General features: G+C 48.3%; 1 protein-coding gene across 1 annotated transcript in view; it reads left to right on the top strand.

Moving 5' to 3' along the window:
- Positions 1-13,885, top strand: part of GALNT2 (polypeptide N-acetylgalactosaminyltransferase 2) — a 191,255-nt gene that overhangs the window by 107,586 nt on the left and 69,784 nt on the right. Inside the window, exon 3 of the mRNA XM_086381343.1 lies at positions 10,599-10,752. Within this exon, the coding sequence (XP_086237469.1) occupies positions 10,599-10,752 (154 nt within the window). The remainder of the gene's footprint in view (positions 1-10,598; positions 10,753-13,885) is intronic.

Below are 13,885 nucleotides of genomic sequence, written 5' to 3'. Positions count from 1 at the left end.
GGCACTGACCCGGGTTTCATGTTCTTAACTGTTATACAGTTGATTTCTTTATCTTTAAAGAGATAGGAATGTACTGATTTTCCTCTTGTTTGAAATACTACTAATAACTTTTGATGAATGCACCAAATCCTTTTATTTTGCCTTTAAAGGACTTTATCTTCTTTTCTTGTTTAAAATGTTTTTTCTTACTCATCCATCATATGTGTGGTTTTTTTCCTTTAGAAACTATTTTGTTATGGTTAAGAAGTATATTTTCTCCGAGAATGATGGGCATGGACAGAATTCTGTGGTCTGCAAGGAACCACTGGTCACAGCGCTTTGCACTCTGAGTAGGTTGTTTGGGAATGCCGTGGCTTCCTGTGTTCTAGGTGTTGGATGTCTGGCAGATGGGAAGAAGGTGGTGGCCCACAACCTGGTGACTCAGCCTGGCCCACTGAGAGATGCAGGAGCCAGATGTAAGATAGCAGTGATGCCCCAAGGCAACAGCCTCCAGTGTTCTTTAACCACACACCCTGTAGGCAAAAGCATTTCAAGTCCAGGATGGAGAACTTTTGCCCTTAGATTCTGTGCCCATCATTTCTACTTCATCATGTTTTCCAGCTGGAAGCACTGGATTTCTTTTTTTTCAAATACTGATTTCCAAAGTGTTTCAAACGGAGTATTTATTCACCAGTTTTTTGTTTTTTTGAAAATCTGTCTAATGGAGATAAGTTTTATCTTTTTTCCCTGGGTGCAGAAAAAGCTTTTGGGTTTGAAAAATCAGTTTCTCTTTGTAATTCTCCCTCCTGTATCTCCTTCTCTTGTCTCCTCAGCATCTCTGATCTGATTGGTGAGACTGGTTGGCAGGGTAGCAGGTGACACAGAAGGAACAGGCCAGTTGCATTTGAACGGCCGGCACCGGCTTTGAGGATAGCTGTTGGTGGAGGTTCTTGCCCAGGAGCTCCCATCCTTAGAAGACATGCCCTCTGAGAGCAGATTTTCTTCTTGATTTTACAAGACCTCAGTGTTACTCTTGTGTTCATTGGAAACCTCGTGTGAGGGGGTGAACCTTGGAGAGTGGGTATAGAGAGTGTGGAAAGGAGAGTCCTGGTTAGGTTTTGGGGAATCTAGGAGGTCCTTCCCATCCTTGGCTGGATCTTCACCCCACCCCTCTCACCCGCTGCTGGTTCATCACCAGAGACACTTGATGTCAAAAAGCAGAAATTACGTTCGTGTAAAGATGAATGAAATGGGAATGGCGAAGTGTGTAGCAGGCCTTAAATCCTGGGTCTGAGTTGCCACTGATGCTCACATGTTTAGCGGTTCTGCCTCCCAGGGAAGAGCAGTGAGGTAAACCAGCTGTGTGTGTACTTGGCACATACGATAAACTCGACTTGAACTGGGATTTTTCAGATTGGTTAGATGACCTTGAATAGAATTGGCCGGAATGTCTTGTGTACATTTTCTCAAACAGCTTTTCCAATGCTATGTTTCAGGGTCAGGAGGACTGCTCCCCTGACCTCTCCTCCTCCTGAGGGATTTCATGGGTTCCAGCATTGTGCTTTTCAAAAAAAATCATGTTCAAATATATATAACATAAAATTTACCATTTTAACCATTTTGAAGTACAGAGGTCAGTGGCAATTAAGTACATTCACCTTGTCTGCCACGGCCATTTCCATCCACCTCCAGAGCTTTCTCATCTTCTCAAACGGAGACTCTGTCCCCCATTAAACACGGACTCCCCATCCCCTCTCCAGCCCCTGCAGCCGCCCCTCTCTTCCAGGCCCCGCCCATGTGGGGTCACGTGGTATTCTGTCTCCTGTGACAGGCTTGTTTCGCTTGCGACAGCATCCCCGTGGCAGACAGCGTGTGTCAGCGTCTCCCTCCTTCTCAAGGCTGCACAGTCCTCCACTGCCCCTCGGCACCCGGACGCCACGAGCCACGTCCTCTGGTAGCATGTGCAGCAGCCAAGGGACAGCTAACACCACGTGCCTCCTGCGACCCAGGCCTGAGGCCCCGGGGTCTGCCCAGTGTCCTCGTCAGGAAAGGAAGCAGCTCTGAGTATCCCTAGAGAAGCATTTTAAAAGCAAATAACCTCAGTGGCTCAACGGTAAATAATCTGCCTGTAATGCAGGAGATGTGAGTTCGATCTCTGGGTCAGGAAGATTCCCTGGAGATGGAAATGCCACCCCACTCCAATATTCTTGCCTGGAAAATTCCATGGACAGAGGAGCCTGCCAGGCTGCCAGGAGCATGGGGTCACAGAGCTAGTTGGACATGACTTAGCAACTAAACAACAATGATGTTTCCTCTTAGAAATTTTAAGAAATTCAGAGAAAATTTAAGAAATTCAGACAAGCAAAAATAAGAGCATTGTATTCACATATAATTCTATGCTATGCTATGCTATGCTAAGTCACTTCAGTCGTGTCTGACTCTATGTGACCCCATAGACGGCAGCCCACCAGGCTCCCCCGTCCCTGGGATTCTCCAGGCAAGAACACTGGAGTGGGTTGCCATTTCCTTCTCCAGTGCATGAAAGTGAAAAGTGAAAGTGAAGTTGCTCAGTCGTGTCCGACTCTTAGCGACCCCGTGGACTGCAGCCTACCAGGCTCCTCCGTCCATGGGATTCTCCAGGCAAGAGTACTGGCGTGGGGTGCCATTGCCTTCTCCGACATATAATTCTACCACCTCTTAATGACTGCGGCTCTCCCACCGCGTGTTCCCCAGTCTTCCACTGGGCGGACACCTGGGCGCACTCACCCCCATGGCTGCGGTGAGCGGTCTCTGCAGCCTCTCAGGTGCTCCAAGCCCAGCATGGAGGCCTGAGCCCAGACACCTCGATCTCTTGAGTCCAACACTATCTCCTGGGCCTTTGGGCCCCTCTGTCCACACATCGCCACTGTGCCACGTTCCAAGTCATCTACTAGATGGATAACACTGCCCAAGATCTTGAGGATTAACTGGGCAGTCTACCCACACATACGCCTCTCTCCCAGCAACAGCACCTTGAGGTTCTCGCCAGGTCTCTGAGAGGGGCCCCCTCCTCCACCTTCCTCCTGAAATAGCTCAGGACGGGTGACAGGCAGCCCCTACTATCTGCTTACATCCAGATTATTACAGATACGGTACTACACTGTTCTTGCCTATTTCTTACTAAGGTAATATGTCATAAATACCTTCTTGTGTCCTTAAATAACTCCTGCGTGTTAAATGACAACATGCATCACTTACTATAAGCTATATTGAGTTTTTCCTATGTTATAGGACACACAAGGTTTCCAGCCAGTATCTTTATATGTAAGTCTTATAAATCTGTGTGTCCCTAATTATTTTCTTTTTAATTTTTTTAAATTTTATTTTATTTTTTAACTTTACATAATTGTATTAGTTTCGCCAAATATCATAATGAATCCACCACAGGTATACATGTGGAACACATGTATACCTAATTATTTTCTTGAAATGAATTCCCTAAAGTGAAATTGCAGGATCAGTAGCAATACATGCGTTTAAGGATTTTTTTTTTTTTTGTAATATTAATGGCCAAGTTGTCTTCTAGAGGGTACCTATACCTTGCCCCCTAGCCAACATTAAAAACAAATCTTCTGTTGTCCCCCCTTCCAATGAGTAAGAAAGCAAAACAAAGGACTTAGTTCAGGTCAGTAGCCAGAGTAGGGGTGGAGCTCCTAAAGCAACATGACTCTGAGCTGTGTTAGTAGAAACGTAATGCCCAGAACAATTCCAACAGCATCCAGTGTCCTCTGTGCTGTCGCCCACCCCTCACATATTTCATTCTGTCTGGGCACAGGGTGTTCAGAGGTGCTTATAAATTCAAGTAGGTCCAGATGATGATGACTCAGATGGGGAGGAGGCTGGAACAACATCTGATGAAGAACACTTAAATGGATGTTTTTACAGAGGGGTGAGAAGGGCAAAATGGGATCATGATGCCCAAATATTTGAAAAGGTGCCACAGAGAAGAGGCTGAGGCTATTTTTTTTTTCTTTTTATTTGAGACTCCAGAGAGTGGAAGTTGCAGGGAAGCAGTATTGTTGTAGAAGGAAGTGCAGGCTGGCAGCTCTGGCTGGCTGCATGTTGGGGGTTTAACGAAGAGCTCTTCACATCCATATCCCTGGTGCCTTCTGACTTCAACACATGACATCAGCCTTTAGGAGAGGCCCCACCTCCTCCACTCAGTGTGCCAGGATGGGGCGGGGGAGGCTGGTGCCCTCTGGAAGGAAGGAATGGGGCCTGCACTGCGGGGATGCTTTTTGGTGCTTGGTTACAGTTCCACCCACTTCAAAGTGAGTTGTCAGCCACAATGGAAGGAACACAACTTTGAGAAGAGAGAGACCCAGGTTTGAGTTGTGGTTCCATTTTGTGGTTTAACTTCCGCATCTCAGTTGCCCAGTTAGCACAGTGGAAACTGTAGTGACGTCCCTGGTGGCTCAGGAGTAAAGAATATGCCTGCAGTGCAAGAGACTTGCTGGAGACAGAGTTCAGTCCCTGGACTAAGAATATCCCCTGGAGGAGAAAATGGCAACCTGCTCCAGTCATCTTGCCTGGAAATCCCCATGGACAGAGGAGCCTGGCGGTCTACAGTTCATGGGATTGCCAAGAGCTGGACACGACTGAGCGACTAAACAACACGCAGGCTGTGGTGGCGGCACATGCTCTGCAGGGTGCTGTGTGCTGGGCAGGGCCGTGTGGGGCTGCTGTCCTGTGGGCGCTGGTGGGTGGGCCCTTCTTTCTCCTCCTGTCGTTCAAGTATCAGCCCCAATTCTGAGCAGGAGGTTCGCTTTGATACTTTTACTAATATTCGGGATGAAAAACCATACACAGTGAACTAAATTTATTGTGTTTAGACACTGTTACTCATAGAGGGAGGAGGAGGAATTTCTATTTACCGTTTGGAAAAGAAATATGTATATGAAGATTCCTTGATTTCAAGCCAGGTATAGACCTCGTAATGCAAACCATAGTGTTTCACAGTGGGTTTTAGTTATTTTGGCAGTCCAAAGAATTGTAAATAAATTTAGAGTATTTACCCTATAGCATCTGATTTTTTTTTCTTATATTGTCTTCTAACTAGCTTTTAATCGCTCTTGGAATTTTTTATTTTTTCATCCTTAAAAATGAATTGCGTAGGATCCCTTATTTCAGGAGACAGTGTCTCATAGGTGGAAAAGCCTGTCACACAAATAATAAAGACAAATAATAGTATCATTTACTTATCTTTGTCATTTAAATGGACACATTTGTTTGTAATTCTGGGCTTTCCCTGGTCTTCTCTTTCCTGGCGCAACATTATGACCTTCTAGAGGAAGAATATGAGGAATTGTTTCCTTTTAAGCATAGTAAAATTACATTCAATCTGAGATCAACTGAGAGGTTAAAATAAATTGGAGAGCTTTGTCCTTTGATTTAAAATTCATTCTATTTCCCTTCTTGGCTGCTTTCCCAGAAGAGGCTCGCTGTTTCACACAGGCAGGCTTTCAGTTTGTTTAAGCTGTCCTTCCCGGGGAGAATTGAGTGAAGATTTGCTGTGTGGCTGTGTTGCCAGAGCAGAGTCCAGACATCTCGCGCCACCCCCGCCCCCTGGCGGGCAGGGCTGCGCCAGCAGGGCCTGTCACCTCCCCTCTTGAATCTGCTGATGCAGACGACGAGGCTGCCCCGGGGTGTGCGTCAGAGGGTCCTGATCTACCACAGGGCTGACACGCCTGAGAGGGCTCTCAGCTGAAGACCGTGTATGTTTTGGTGTTGCCAAATGTTTTGTGGTATTAATCCTTTGAGCGCTCATTTTCATAGATTTACATCATTGTTTTCTTTAAATATGAGGTTTAGTAAAAATAAAAATTTTGAGAAAAAATGACAGTGTTTGGAAGTGTAGTAATATTTTAAAAGTTAATCGAACACATCATCCAAAGGCAAGCGATTTCCTGAATATAAAAGCGTCTTCTCTAAATGGTAATTTGAGGATTGGTTATTTGGAGCTTAGAATGTGCATTCCTATGACAGTGGTGTCCTGAGAGGCACTTGAGACCGTGTCTGAACCAGCCTTGCCCAGACCCCACAGGGCACAGACCTGGGACCCCCCTGACCTCCGCATCCCATGCAGGCACTGGATCATGCATGTTATGATCCCCAGCTAGCCTCTGCTCCAAAGATGCTGTGCTGTTCTCCAGTCTAGATAAGATGGATAGGAGGGTAAACCCCAAAACTCAACTAGGAAGAAAAAGATTCTGGAAAGACAATGTAACTTAAGGCCGATGGGTGGATAAGGAGAAGAGAGAAGAAACTCTGGATTCCAGGATGTATCAACTGCAAAGCCTTGTGAGGGACAGCAGATGTAACAGGAAGAATGTTAGTGGCAGGTTTGCCTAGTAAGTCAGAGATGGGAAAGGAAGAAGAGAAGGAATTGCTGGGCCAGGGAGCAGTGTGTGTAATGACAGGGCGGCCAGTGGATGGTGTGTCTGGCAGAGTGGCCCGGTGGTAGGAGAGGCAGGAGGTCCTCACCTTAGGACCGCTTATTCCTGTCTTCACCTGGATCTTGATGACCAGACTGGAAAGAGGTACAAAGATGCTGTTAGGAGGATACTGAATGCTTTAAATGAGCGTGTCTCCGAGTCCAGACCATATGGAGACAGGGCACAGGGTTCCTGGGGACCCTGAGCCAGCAAGGTGCCAGCAGAGCAGGGCAAACAGCAGTTAGAAGTGGGCAGACTTGAGCTGTGCCTTGGCACAATTTTGAGTTAGTTATTAGATGAAGGAGTGGTAAAAACTGTGAGGCCCTCTGACAATAGGTGTGAGAGAAAACCCTTTTCAGGATGGAGCTGTGAGTGAGGAAGGCCCTGGGGAGGAACTGCAGCTGAGGATTCCAGAGAGGCTTCCTGGAGGAGGTGGCCACCCTGGGAGGCAGCTAGGCAGCCGGCAGGCTGGAGTAAATGAATTAAAACAGCCCTGCCTTCTAGTATCACAGTTTCTCGTGTGTGCGCATACTCGGCTTGGGCTCTTTGTGGCCAGTGGGGGGTGGTCTGTGGTTCCGTAAGAGTTTACAGGTCACCGTGGAGGGCCTCGGAACAAGGCTGACCAGAGTAGGGATATGGTAATTAATGTAGGCAGAGGCAGAGATGCTGCCCCTGAAGCCTGGCTTCTGTGACTCCTTGTTGAGCGGATGGAAAAATGGCTTGAGAGGGCGCCGTTTAGAAAATGCCTGCAAGCCAGTGGAAGGAGGTCTCAAGCCAGCGTCCAGCGTGTGTGAGAGCAGTCCTCAGGGCCGGGGTCAGCGGGAGACTGCCTGCGGGGCCAGGCCTTCTTCTGAGTGACTCAGGTCTCGCTTGGCGCTTCCCCACTGCCATCCTGGGCTGGGGTCAAGGTAGAGGGCTTGTCCATGCCCCCCAGGAGCCCGTTCCTCACCCTGGGAGAAATGGTGTAGCAGGGACCCAGGAGACGAGCTTGGCCTTGAAGAGTGGGGAGGACTTGAGTGGCTGCGTGTGTCCACAAAAGGGGGCTGGGGGGTTGCTCGAGGGCTGGGAGCGGGGGAAGCCTGGCGGAACTGTCAGGAAGCCTCACCTTGTGTGGAACCAGAGGTGTCAACGCTCGGGGTCACACCGTTCCTCCTTTAGCTTTGAAGGTCTGTCTGCTGGAAATGAATCTCCTCATCAAGATCTTTAGAAGCCCTTGTAACAAGCGAGCAGTTTCCACAGCCCTTCTTGGGGTGAGGGTCCTTTTCTCCCCTCCTGCTGTTTCAGTGCCTCTTCTGTTTTCCTGTTGTCTCAGTGTTGAAGCTGGCTTCTTCTGCTTTCTCATGAAAAGTTTCGTATCTGTGGGGTATTTTCTGTCCACTGCTTCTGCTTAGCCAGGTCCATTTCACTAAATTTTCATGTAATTTTTTTGAAACTCTTATTCTAAAGCTCTAAGATTTTAAAATGTGATAAAAATACAAGGTGATTTATAAGTGTAGTTTTTTATGTCAGTATATTCAGACACGGTGTCTGTAGTTTCAACTCTCTCCAGCCTCTGCCTTAGCTGCCCAGTCCCAAGTTACCTCCACGTCTGCTTCTTGCCTTACTGCCTGGGGTTGCACCCGGGCACATGCTCCCTCTGAGAACGCTGCTTTGGCTGCCTTTTCCTGCTCCAGCCCTGGCAGCTCTGTAATGCAGAAATCACTGGTCCTGTAACCCACATTCTTAGAGGGTGGAGCCATGTGTGCTGAGTTGCTTTGCGACCCCAGGGACTGTAGCCCACCAGGCTTCTCTGCTGTGGGATTCTCCAGGCAAGAATACTAGAGTGGGTTGCCATTCTCTTGTCCACGGGATCTTCCCAACTCTGGGATCAAACCCACATCTCCTGTGTCTCCTGCATTGCAGGTGGATTCTTTACCCACTGACTCATCGGGAAAAACCCCGATGCTGGGAAAGGTTGAATGCAAAAGGAGAAGAGGGTGGCAGAGGATAAGATGATTAGATAGCATCACCAACTCAATGGACATGAATCTGAGCAAATTCTGGAAGATAGTGAAAGACAGGGAAGCCTGGCATGCTGCAGTCTATGGGGTTGTGAAGAGTCAGACATGACTTAGCAACTGAACAACAATAGATAGAGTGTGGAGGCAGTTTTGTGAGTCACACCCACATGAAACAATAGAATGTATGTGTTCACAGGTAGCGAGGAAGGAAACCTTCATTTCACCTCTGTGTGTTTACAGCATGATGTCCAGGCCACGATGTGAGCTGTGTGTCATAGTCAAATACGTTTGAAAGTCCCTGCAGTCTCTGATATATTGCTAAGCTTTTATAAAAGAAAGGTCATTTATCACTTGTCTCCAGTAAAATGGTGTGTGCCTTGGGAAATTAGCTGCCACCAGGCCAGGCAGGGCCCCCAGGAGTGCTGTAAAGGCCGTCGTGTCAGAGGGCAGGGGTCACTGAGGAGAGCTCCTGAGTGTGTCCCGCCGTCTTGGGTATGAAGAGCAGTAGGGTCTTGTGACAGCTTCTGTTCCACTGCTCCGTGGTCCCTCAGATCTCAGCTCAGATGCTCCTTCCCCAGGGGCCTCTCCTGGCCCCTCTTCACATCTAGACCAGGCTCCTCTGTTAGATGCCTCCCTAGAACCACAGTCCTCACTATCTGAGTACTTAGCTCAGGTTTCAGTGCTACAGTTGCTAGCATGGTCATTATATTCTTGTTTGTACCCGCCACCCCACCACCAGTCTCCCAGAGCATGACTTTCACAGGCAGGCATCAGCTCTGTTTTTGTTGATGTACCTGCAGGAGCCAATGAAATCCCTAGCACACAGTCAACATCTGGTGAGGCCAAGACAGCGACACCCCCAGCCCCAGAGATGATCCACGTGAGTCATCCCTAAAGCCCTCTGCTGCCTTATTGCAGAAGGGGTTCGGGGGTCTCATGGCACAGGGGGATTGAAGGGCCAGGAACTCAGCAGGGGCCTTGATCCCAACCCCTATACACAGGACACCCCCTTCCACCCCCCACCAACCAGGCCACTTCCTGCTGAGCCTAGTTCTCCAGGCAAGAAGCAGAACTAGAGACAGCATCTCCTGGGCGATGGTCCTTTCTCTGGCTTGGGATGGGGCACTATACTTCCAAGTTCCTTGTTGCAGTGAAGAGTTTTCAGGCCATTAAACAAGTTAGTTTAATGGGAACCAGCCTATTTGCATTCTGGGTCAGTGCTGCTGGGGTAGGTTTTGGCAGGGCTTCTGATTCGTGTAGCCGGGGAGAGGTGAGCTCATGTGGTGAGGAGGACGGGCTGGAGTGCTGGAGCCCAGGGTGAAGGCAGAAGTGGGGAGAGTGGAGGATCCATAGGTACTTCTAGGGCTGTCAGCATGAAAAACGTGTGCTGGAAACATTTTAGCTTAGGCTGAAGAGAATGCAGGCAGGGGGCTGGCTCCTGTAACCCAGTGTTTATCAGAGACTGAGAATTGCTCACGGTTTGGGGTCTCATGGGTTTTAGAATTGCTTTCCCGTTTGAGAGGCCAGACCTTTGTGACCCCCCAGCATCATTTCCATGGCAACCAGCTGAGATGAGATGGGGCTTTTGACCTTGCAGGACAATTGTAACAGGAAGCGGATGGGCTTTTATACAGAAAATTTACTCTACAACCTGGAACAAGTCACATATAACTGCATCTCAGTTTCCTCATCTCTGCAATAGAGAAAGGAACATGGCATTCTTTTGATGGTGTTTGGAGGATACGTGTTGTCACATGATGGGATACCTTACTTTCATTTGTTCAGAAACTTTGTCACCGTGTCTGAGGTGCTTTTTGGTGTTACCGTAATCCCTGGGAAGGTGGAACAAGCATAGTATTTCTTTTTGTATGAAGTGTAAGTGGTGCCATTCTCCTGGATATTTGGGCATAGAATTCTGTTCACTGGACAAATGCTTGAAATCTGGGTTTTAACTTTCACATTGCAAACTATAACATTTCAGTTACTGCTGCTTGTTCGGGCCATTCTCGGGTAGCCCGTTGGTTCAAATTGCCATCAGCTGCAGCCCTGGCACTGCTCCTTGAAGTCACGCTGATGCGCGGCCCATGTGCCAAGCTCTCTGGTCCCTCATGCCCACATCCCACACTCTCTGCTCTGCTCCTTGCAGGGAAAGTGCGATGGCGGGACTTTAACCAGGAGGCTTACGTTGGCGGGACAATGGTCCGCTCCGGGCAGGACCCCTATGCCCGCAACAAGTTCAACCAAGTGGAGAGCGATAAGCTGCGGATGGACAGAGCAGTTCCCGACACTAGGCATGACCAGTAAGTGTCAGTCCACGGCTGGGCGCCAGCTTGACCACTTCCTGTCTGACAGTGAGTAACTTCTGTTGGGATGCTTGTTTCTTCTGTTAACTCTTCAAAACAGTGTGTGCCTGTCTTCACAGGGTCGGAAAACTAGGAAAAGTTTGAGGCATGTTGCAGTGACACTTCACCTGCAAGGAGGGAAAGCGCTGCTTGAGGTCAAGTTCCAGTCCTCCTGACCCCCCTGGTCAGAGCATGAGAGTCACCAGGAGAAATGTGTTACTCCCCTCGTGTGCACTGGTCCCTCGTTTTTAAAATCCATTCACAAAACAATTTTCTGTTGTTCACAACCTTACTGGGAAAAAGGAGTCTTGCTTACTGGGAAGTTTAAAGTTGGGAATGTTCTAGAGACCAGTAAAGAGAACGAAACAGCACCTCAGGGTTAAAGTTAAATTGAGAATAAACTTGGAACAGGGTCCTGGGGCTGTCTCCCCACTCCAAGTGCTCGGGGCACAGGCTGTGCTCTGCATCCATCCCTTGATTCTCGGGGAACGAGGGGTTCTCAGGCACAGCATGGGAGGCCTCCAGATCCCTGAACATGTGTTTGTCACACTGACCACGGAGGTGGTAACATGACCCTCATGGCTACTCTGTGCCTTTGAGCCTTGCTGGCAACCGTCTCTCATTGGAACACTGTTCACATTGGGGGCCTTAGATGGTTAATCTGGTTTTATTATAAAATAAGGAGCTGCTTTTGGAGGGTAGCTGTTTTCCCTGGATGCTGCTAGGCCTTCCTGCTCACCAGGCTTCTTTTAGAGTTGTCCATCCATTATGCAAAGGTACGTGGCTGCCACATCCACTGTGATGCAGACACCGTGCTTGGATCCTGGGGTCCCAGCAGAGAAACCTCTCCTGCTCTGCCTGGTGGAGAGGACAGGAGGTGGGCGGCAGGAGGAGGTGCGTGGCAGTGTGCCCTTGGACAGTCTGCTCCAGACCAGTGCATTTAGGACACTCAGGCAATGAACATCTAGGAGAGTCTTGAACTGTAGGCATCCAGGCAGGAGGCCAGTGACCAGCTCTGACAGGCAGCTCTCGGCCTGCAGAGTGCCAGCTGGGGTTCCGTGCCTCTGGCTGCCAGTTCTGGGTACTGAAGGGCCAGTGAGCTGGAGAGAAACAAGAGCCACCAGGCTCCACGTGAACACATGTTAACGCTTTTCCTCTTCTTTCCTGATTTCAGGGGGGTTTGGGTTGTAGTCAACTCTGTATACCCAGAGCAGCTCACAAGTGTGTACAGTTACAGTTCTTTCAGGCTCAGGAAGTTGTGTGTGTGTTTGTGTGTGTGAGAGAGAGAATATATGAAACATATGATCAGTATATAAACATATATATTGTACATGATACTAAGAATCTCATCATTTTTCTAAATTTAGCCTAGAAGATTGTCTTTGCTTAGTATTTGTTATAACCTATTAATTTATGTTTAAGGCAGCTTTACTAAGCCCCTGTGATGGGCTGCTGGTTGGAGTCAGTATGGGTAACTGGTAAGCACCCTGGCTAGAATAGAAGTTCCTGAGCTAGGCTTCAAGGACCCGTGGCCTCTGGGTGCGAGGCCCCGAAGCTGGTACACAGCCGTATGTGGTGCTGCCTGCATGTCTGGGGAGGGTCGCAGGGGCCTGCGCCCCCACCACTCTCACTGCTCAGCTCACTGAGCCCTCTGGACCCGTCCTGTGCCAGTCACTCCCGTAGCTTATGGCTCGGGACATGAAGCTTGTCCTCACTGTATAGAGAGCAATGTTTATAACGTGCCCTGTGCTGGGAGCAGTGGCTGAGGCCAGAAGGAGTTAGCATCGCTTCTACTTAGGAGACAGTCTGGGATTTGGCCTAAGCTCAGGAGACAGGTTCAAGTTCTAGCAGAATCTAGCTCAAAAATTGTTCCTGGTGACTGGAATCCACCACTTAGAATGACATATCCATGAGATGGTGTGAGTTTTCTTTTACTTTTTGGTTTAAGAGCTGTTTTCCTGCGTGACCTTTCCTCACAGCTGAGAGAAAATGATGTTCTTTCTGATGCTCAGCAGTGCGCAGACTGGAGTTCTGTCTCCACCTCAAGTCCCTTAAATATTCCCAAAACTATATATATTTTTTCAGTTTTTGAGATATGAGTTTGTCCAAACAGATGTTTGAATATTCATCCTGCAGTGGGCTGTGTTTTAGGTGGCTTTAATTTTAGTTCCAGCTACTGTGTCATGTTCATCTGCATGTGCGAAAGGAGCAGCTGGGATGCCTGCCACGTTTGTTGGATTTGGGCTAAATTAAAATCTCCCCAAAGTCAATTTGATGCCTGGAATTGAGCCAACGTCCTGTCTGCAAAGACTCAGCTTTAGAACAGCCAGTATTATTGAATGTCAGGCTAAGGAGATTAAGTTACTGAGTTGAATCCCACCCCTAACCCATATCTAATAGAGGGCTGTTAAAGCATTTGACATTCCTGTATAAATACCACATTTTTGACTCTGCAGCATCTCCCTTTGTGTAGACTGATGGAAATGGTTGCCTGTGGAATTCAGTCTTTACTTATGATAAATCTGTAAGCAGTGCAGGTAGAGGTTAAGAACAAAGGTTTGGGAGTCATAAAGACCTTGTTTGAAATCCCATTTCTCCAATTCCTAATCCTGTGGCCTTTGTCATTTATGAAATACTGTGACATTATGACGTTACGATCTGGTTACTGTGAGGGTTAAAGGAAATACTCCCAAAGGCTGGCTCCTCCTCCCCTAAGATTCTGTTCCAGACCCGCCTCCTTTGACCTCCTGCCCTGGGAGTGAGGTCCCAGCCTCTCCCTGCAGCATCCCCACCCACTTCTCTGGTTGATTTTTCTCCACGATCTTCATCACCACCTACACACCATGTGTCTCACCTATTTATATGTTGATCTGAATGTACTCATTAAGGTCGTGGGCTATTCAGTTTAATTCAGTTCAGTCACTCAGTCATGTCTGACTCTTTGTGACCCCATAAACTGCAGCACGCCAGGCTTCCCTATCCATCACCAACTCCCGGAGTTTGCTCAAACTCATGTCCATTGAATCAGTGATGCCATCCAACCGTCTCATCCTCTGTTGTCCCCTTCTCCTCCTGCCTTCAATCTTTCCCA

Source organism: Bos grunniens, chromosome 28 (assembly GCF_055505025.1).
Source record: "Bos grunniens cultivar Pamir isolate PY7600 chromosome 28, Bosgru_T2T1.0, whole genome shotgun sequence".
In the NCBI taxonomy this organism is placed as follows: Eukaryota; Metazoa; Chordata; class Mammalia; order Artiodactyla; family Bovidae; genus Bos; species Bos grunniens.
The sequence above is the reverse complement of the archived record's forward strand: the minus strand, read 5'-3'. Positions and strand labels throughout refer to the sequence as shown.